At 41.4% G+C, this 8,065-nt stretch overlaps 1 protein-coding gene across 3 annotated transcripts in view; it reads right to left on the bottom strand.

Moving 5' to 3' along the window:
* The window catches only part of pdcd7 (programmed cell death 7), a 180,995-nt gene extending 173,312 nt beyond the window's left edge, over window positions 1-7,683 (bottom strand). The window contains exons 1-5 of one of the 3 annotated variants that reach the window (XM_079339995.1): window positions 6,546-7,682; window positions 6,059-6,197; window positions 4,287-4,517; window positions 4,092-4,179; window positions 3,818-3,963 (exon numbers count right to left, since the gene is read on the bottom strand). In XM_079339995.1, coding sequence (XP_079196121.1) covers window positions 3,831-3,963; window positions 4,092-4,179; window positions 4,287-4,517; window positions 6,059-6,197; window positions 6,546-7,532 — 1,578 coding nt within the window. In that variant the 5' untranslated portion in view covers window positions 7,533-7,682 and the 3' untranslated portion in view covers window positions 3,818-3,830. Of the gene's footprint in view, window positions 1-3,613; window positions 3,964-4,091; window positions 4,180-4,286; window positions 4,518-6,058; window positions 6,198-6,545 lie in introns of those variants that run through there. The other 2 variants (XM_079339996.1, XM_079339994.1) reach the window with 2 other exon arrangements.
* Window positions 7,684-8,065: the final 382 nt, after the last annotated feature.

The raw sequence follows: 8,065 nt of genomic DNA, 5'->3' as shown, positions 1-8,065 counted from the left end.
CACACAAAAAACACTGATCAGTGCAAATAAAACAGATCCCTGCTGAGTCCCACTTCACCTGACCTCAGGACAAGTGTACACAAAATACCATCAACATTTTACAGTCTTTGCATAGTCCATTTATGTATAATAACATCAGTGGTTTGGTAGAAAGTAGTTTATGAATGATTGAAATACTTTACATGGAATCAAAAAGTGAAACAAGAAAGGAAAAAAAAGGAAAGGTAGAAGCAAAATGTGTATGTCCCTACCCCCTTCTCACGTTTATTCCATCAAATTCTCACTTTAAAAAAAACCCCAAACTAATATACAAATAAGTATCCTCAGTTTATTTGCTACCTGAAATAAATAATTCCATCCCAGTGAATTTACAATCCAAATATCCACCAAGTGTTACAAACATAGAAATACCCCATTTTAAGTGCTGCTTAATAGGAAATTATAACAGTTAAAGCAAAGTCAACATATTAATATAAATACATAAATTAGCTTTTATTTTGTTAGTTTTTTTCATGACAATATTTAGAAAAAGTGTGAACACCTGTGACACACTGCAGACTTTATTGTGTTATATTAATAACAAAATGATGATGTTTTAACCTCAGGACATTAAATTTGCTAAAGTGTCTTCCTATTTAAAGTGGCAATACTCCCAAACATTGGAACACAAACTTTCAAATGGTAAAAACAACCACAAAAAAGCTCTTGCCACACACTTAAAATATTTTCCTATCAGAGCTGCTACTATATAAATATGTTGGCTAGTTTCGTGAAGGCTGACTCTCGTTGGTTGTTTCAGACCTGATAAGTTTATAAAATAAGTTCAAAGGAGGTTGCTGATCAGACACGCATTTATTTAAAGGAACATTGAAATTAACGTTAGTATTTATCTACCCACACTCCACCTGATACAGAGCCTCAGAGGATCAGCTGCATTTGATCCCACTGACAGTTCGACCTGAGAAAAACTTGGCACTAAATTTACTTTCCCACAATCCTCTGCGTCTAAATCCGTCTACGTTACACAACTAGGAGTGTGCAGAGAAGCTCACAAAAACCTTATATTATGTTATTTTATTATGTTTCTGCTTTTACTGTATGTTTTATCAGACTGAGATGAAACACACACACACACACACACACACACACACCATAAGGCAGAGTTCAGTGTGATCACAGAGCAGCTGCTCTGACAGACACTCAGTTTGTAATCTCATTGTGCTGCTGTCGCTCTGACGTAAACAAAGACACACATGCTAACTCTACCTCAAAAACAACTCAAACGTGACAACATACACTCTGTTGAAAATTAAAAACATTTCCATGATTGTTGTGCAAAACGCTGAGATTCTTCTGATTCTCTAATGAAGACCCTGTTATGATGCAGAACACTACTGACATGACATGTTAAACATTATATCTTCAATGTCAATGATATGAGGATCACTTTGTAAATGTCAGCACAAAGATTTATTTACTAGTTATTTTTCATTGATTTAAGTTTTTCCTTATTTTATGCTCTTTACTTTAATTTATAGGATGTTATTAAACAGTTGAGTTTACTGTTTAAAATACAGAAGCCCTCCCCGAACATGCTTAAGCACTTAACATTTTACTCTGTTTTCCTATATTAGGATAATATTAGGTGTTGTTTCAGTTGTTTGTTTTCCAAAGTTCATGAGATTGTACACATTGAGATGTAGCGAAATGTTCTTTGAAGATGAAAACATCATGCACAGTTTAATTAACACAGAGTTATATATGAGTGTTTTTTTTTCAATCTAATATGTAATATATGTATCCTACTTGTGTTCTTTAGAATTAACTAAAGGTAAATAACAGCCTGATATATCACCCAGCTGTGTGCTGTAGTGAAATGTAAAAAGCATCGTAATAATACAAGTCAGTCTTACCTGTTCTGTGTCGAGCTGCTTTCTGACTGTCAGGAAGGTGTGTGTGTGTGTGTGTGTGTGTGTGTGTGTGTGTGTGTGTGTGTGTGTGTGTGAGATAAGTCACAGGCTGCATGTTAAAACAGAAGAACCACCTGGTCCACTAATCTACTAACTGACAGTGACCTCAGACAGACAATCATTCACACTGATCCTGTTAGCAACGAGACACATGACGTCTGTGCAAACCTAACATCATCATTATAAACCTCCTGTGTAAAACAATATTACACATATATTAATCATTTATCAGAATTTCCCAGCTTGGAATAAATAAAGTACTATTTATCCAGCAGTCTGTCTGTCTAATCCTGTAAGCAACAGGCGAGAACTTTAATACACCTTATGGTGATACTTGTACACACATCATCAGCGATAGACCTGGGTTCTCAGGGTGTTTCGGGTCTTATCATCGGACACCCTTCTCCCCCAGGCGACCCAACCGGGGCGATTAACCCCCCCGGCTTGTGTACAAGTAGCGCGCACCACGGATCCCCCCTATGGATCCACAGCTACCGTGAGGCCTTTTCTGCGGCCTCAAGAATGTTCTTAGTGGCTCTCCTCAACTGCAGTCCTCTAATACCTAGGAGTTTGGACACTCTCTGGAGTGAATGCCCTGGGAAACCTCTGCACCCGATCTCGACAGGCTCACAGTGGGCTTTCCAGCCGGTGCTCCGGGACTCACTGGTGAGCTCAGCATACTTGGCCCTCTTGCACTCGTTGGCCTCATCAATCCGGTCCTCCCATGGGACAGTCAGTTCTAGCAGGACCACTTGCTTGGTGGACTCTGATGTTAAGACCATATCTGGGTGGAGTGAAGTGGTAGCCATGTTCGCTGGGAACTTGAGTTGCCTCTCAGACCAACTTGGAGCTGCCAGTCGCGAGCGGTAGCGAGGAGCCCTGACAGAAACATTGTCCAGGTCTTTAAATGACTATGTTTCATAAGATATTTATTTATACACATTATATTCAGTGTATAATAATAATATTTGATACCCTGCTAGCACTTCATTCTTTGTGTCTCCAGTCTTATTTAATTTTCTCGTCCCATCAGCCCCAGCATTTTAAGTAATTGCAGCTACACCATGTGTCCACTCCCTGGAACTTCATCCCGCCCATCTGAGCTTTAAAGAAATGGTGTCCTTATTTACCTCCAACTGCACAAGTATCATCAGCACTACTGCTCCTCTAGAGATTAGTAAAGCCAAATCCAAACAATTACGCTTGTGGACTAATAAGGGGTTGAAAAAATAAAAGCATAAAATAAGGCATAATATGCTTTAAATAAAACATTTTTTGCAATTCTTAAACACGTACTTGTTAATAATCTTGAAATGAGATAAACAAAATAATTTTAAAGAGTACAACTCATTTCAAGGGTTCTACAGGTGGAGTTGAGGCGAGAGGACCGCTGTGTGGACCAGAGTCAACATACTCTCTTCTGAAAACTGTTGAGCTCTTAGATGGAGTTTTAAACAACATTTAGCAAAGGGGGAAAAGTTACATACAGGGGCCTTAAGACCCTGACGTATGACGTATAGACCCTGCAAGTGGAGTTCAGTCCCTGCAGTTGCAGTTTGCTGAGAGAAAGGCACCAACTTATGCAGCTTTAAAGAAGAGTGATTACTACATTTTTAGACTGAGAACACACACACACAAAACAATATTCATAAAAAGGCTCTCTTTATTTTGATTGTTTTTGTTTGAGAAGTAAAAAACATTTTTTTATCAAAGAAAACACATGAACAGCTGAAAAAAAGTCACGTACCCCCAGGTACAGGTGTTAGTCGTGTTTCAGGTCAGAGTCACTCCTACTTTGTGTTACAACTCTGTGTGAGTGTGTTTTTAAGTGTGTGTTTAAGATTAGACACAAAGTGTGTTTTAATCTGAGTCTTCAGGCTGCAGGGCGGAGGCCCACACCTGGTCTGAGGGGGGGTCAGGGATGATCCAGGTTTGAGGAACAGGAGAGCCATCAGGATGATCAGAATCCACCACAAACAGGTCCCACTCTCTCCTAAAGATGCAAGTATGATTATACACTGGGTCATCATTAGTTGGAAAAAAAATATCAAACTGTGAACACGGTCTGTGTTTAAAAAGAAGAGGAAGAAGGAGAAGAAAAAGACATAGAAGAATAAAAACCTGATCTGCAGCAGAGCAGGCAGAGATCTCTCAGCCTGAGTGTAAAACTGTGTGAATGGCTGCAGCAAGGATTCAGCAGGAAGATCTTCTGTAACAGACAGTCATGAATAGGCACGCACACACGCACACACAAAAGACTGAGTCACTCTGCTGGTAAACAGATACCGCTTCAGACAAAAAGCTAAACATTTTTACCTCCAAACAGGATGATGTGTGCTCTGCGCCTCCTCTGCAGCTGTCTCTCCCTCTCCTTCCTCATCTTCCTGTCCTGCTCCTTCCTTCTCCCCTCTTCCTGTTCCCCCTCCAGCATCACCCTCAGAGCCTTCTCCTCTGCCGAATACACCACTGTCCTCCTCCTCATCACATTCCTCAGCTGCTCCACACGGTCCCTGAACGCCTCGTCACACTCTGACTCTGTGACAATACCTGTGACACACACACACACAGAGTTACACACACGGTTGATTTTTGCACTTTAACCTGGTTAAGATCGAAATATTAGACATAACCAAACACAGCATCTTACTGCCCCTTAAAAACAGACAGGTTTAATAAGATCAGGTTTTTTATGTAGGAGAGTGAATGTGCATTTGGCCAGTGACTCCTTAGGTTGCTGGGTTTGGGGCCTCTGTATGGGGTTGTCATTGCAGATCAATATAAAGCACTGATTATGATGAAAACTGCATCCTGCTCTTTGTAGTACCTCACACAAATAAAAATCCATCAACTGAGAGCATGAAACATCAGAGAAGACATTTCAGCTCCTGCAGTACATTGATCTGTCGTAAGATTTTCTAAATCAACCAAGTGTCAACATTAAAGCTACTGTGAAAGCAAACAGGACCATCGGCATAAAAATGACAATTTTCTATTGTCTGAAATCACTGCATAGGTGTCAGACAAAGTGATGAAGAGCACACAACGTGCAATGCTTTTTTATATTTCCCTTAGTAAAGATTCAAAGTGAACAATACATCTGACTGGTAAAAGAAAGCTTTTCCACAATTATTATGATAAGACAAGATTAACTTTATTTCCTAGTGTAAAATTTTACACTAGGAAATCACAGCGCTCCGATGAATCATGTCTTAGATCAGGGGTTTCCAAACTTTTCAGCCTGTGGCCTCCAAAATAACTGTGTTTAGAGCCTATCGTCCCTTGAGGTAGTTAAGCTGCGCACACTATGAGGCCTAAAGAGATCACCTCTAATCATCCACACATTGAGGCAGAGGCAGCTATATAAATTAGAGCCAGAAAGATCAATCAGCCAGTTGATATTACCTGCTGTCAGCTGATCTTTGTATATTTGATGACTATCGGTATTGTCTAATGTTATTGCAGGTATGCACCAATATTACTAGTCAAATAGCATTTCATTTGAGTTTCATTGTATTAAACTAGCATTTCTATTTCTGGCTGGAACCACAAGAGTGTGCTATATATGAATTACAACACGCATCATCATTCACTATCAAAGTGTCAAGCAGTAATGCATGTACATGCATAGTGAGCGATCTTCTTCATTATATATGTTGTCCGCAAGTGTTTCATAACTGCATTTAAGGGATTAATTCCTAAAAAAAACAGCCCTATGGCGGATCTATGATCACATTATCCTGTTTATAGGATATATTTTGTCTGCTGAATTTTAAGATATAATAGTCAGATGAAATGATTAATATTCATTTTTTTTCCAACACTAACACTCATCACCTGGCTAAAAATGTCACAAAGGCACAACTTTGGGATGCAGATTTTCTACTGTCAGAGGTGCCAACAGTGGTGGTTACAGAGGCATAACAGGCAAATGGCATCACTGTAAAACGTCAGAACCAGCAAGACATAACAGTGCTGTGTGTGTGTGTTCTGAGTATGTATGTCTCAGGTGTCTGCAACAGTATCACAATATGTATCATTTTGTCTTGGACTTAGCCATTTTTGTGGACATGCATGTGTGTGTGTCTCACCTTTCCTGGACGCTGCCTCCTTCCTCAGTTTGCGGAGCTTCTCCACAGATCTCAGCACGTCCTGCATCCTCTTCACATCTGCCTGCTTCCGCCTCACCTCACAGAGTACAGAGTCTGCAGCCAGCTTCACTTCCTGTTCCTGATGATACACACATGCATGCACAAACATTGTCAGTTATTTCAAACAAACAGCTTCAAGTCTGATTGGACATATGGGCGAAGAGAAAATGCACAAAGTGTGAAGTATGAAGTACATAAGCTTATTATGTTTTTTTTTCTCAACCGGTAGGTCGAGGGTTGGATCCCTAGCTCCTGCAGCTACATGTTCAAGAAAAGAGCTATGAGCTAAATTCCATTTGCTATTATCAGGAAGAATATCATAGCATCAATATCATTAAGGATGTAGGCTTCATTATTCTCATTCTCTCTGAGGCTGCAGGAAGCTAATGGTCAAGTGATGTCGGCATGAGATGACCGGAATACTCACCTTCTTCCTTTCCTCCACCTGCTGTATCTGCTGCAGCCTCCATTTATCTATAGCAGCCTCCTTCTCGGCGCTGCGCTCCTTTCTCTGGTTTTCCTCCAGCTGCAGCAGTCTACGTAATCTCAGCCTCCTGGACCTTCTTGCAGCGACCCGGGACAGTTTAGCCTTCCAACCAGCTATGTTCTGACTGTCGCTGAGGACAGACAGCGAGTTCTGTAGCTCCTGCTTTAGCTCCAGCGCACCTGAATAAGACCGGATCCAGACACCGTCCTCCTCCACATGTGTCCTCAGAGAGTCACAGCTTTCAGCCAGCTGGGAGACCAGCTGAGCGGCCTGGTACAGAGCCCGCCTCAGCTCCGGGACACACCACGGTTGCTGGGTCTGCATGTCAGGGACACTCCGGGGCTGGGTCTGAGAACCTCCTCTGGAAGTCTTGTCTCTACTCTGTAAGAAGCGCCTGATCCACTGCTGGTCCTGGCTTCTCTGAAAGCCATCTTCATCCTCAGCTCGTCTCTGTGAAACTGTGATCCGGTCTAGGCCGTCACCCCGCGGAGGAAGCAGCGGACTCTGACATGCGTCCGAGTCATACTGAGCACTTTGAGGACCGGGTCTAAACTGCTGACCAAATGTCTGAAACGGTGAGGCTCCATGACTGCTACTGTGTGCGTATAACGGGTCAGGGGGCACCATGCTGGGGAACTGTCCAGGTGGTGGATAGCCGAAAGGAGGCGGTGGGACTGTCGGGTCAAATCCAAACGGAGGAGGCAAGTGGGTACCTCCGAAACCCCCTTCACAGGGAGGCGGTGCAGGGAAGTCGTATCTGAATCCGTACGGGTGTCTGTCATATCCCTGTGAAGAAGCCCAGTGCGGAGGAGCCTGGTCCAGCTGTGTCGGAGCGTGAGCTGCGTCGGTGTACGGAGCTCTGTTCACTGAGTAAAGTGGTTCGCTGTGGCTGCCATAGTAGTCAGAATGCTGCTGCGTGTTATCCATTTCGCGTACAATGTTACACAGATTCTGTTAGATCCAAAACTAAACAATTATATCATTGTTTTGCTCAAGTCTTCAAGTCAGCCGCCATGATGTTTCTTCTTCAGGTCCCCATGTGTTAAAGTTGATCGTTCTTTGCTAAGGGCAACAGCGCCAACAACATGCAGCGGTCAAAGTCGGAATTGAAACACAAAATACAGTAGAACACTGTCCCCTATTGAGTAACACAAATATAGCAATATTTCTATAGAACTGTTTAATTACTGGTTTTATGTTTTGTTCTTTGCAAGAAATATATTGGTTGTAGCTTTCTCTAAAACGCACTTCTACGGCATTAAAAAGAAAATTGTAAATAATCTGGCAATAGCATTGAAAAAGTTGTTTGAATTGGATTATATATTTTTTTTATTTTTTAGCGTATTTAATTAAGCGTTTCTAATTTGCTTACGAATTTGAAAATATAAATGATGATATAATTGGCAACATTGTTATCGTATTGTTATTTCTTTCAAATAATGAGTTTACATTATTGTAAT

The sequence above is a fragment of the Symphodus melops genome, assembly GCF_947650265.1.
Source record: "Symphodus melops genome assembly, chromosome: 3".
Taxonomy (NCBI): Eukaryota; Metazoa; Chordata; class Actinopteri; order Labriformes; family Labridae; genus Symphodus; species Symphodus melops.
The sequence above is the reverse complement of the archived record's forward strand: the minus strand, read 5'-3'. Positions and strand labels throughout refer to the sequence as shown.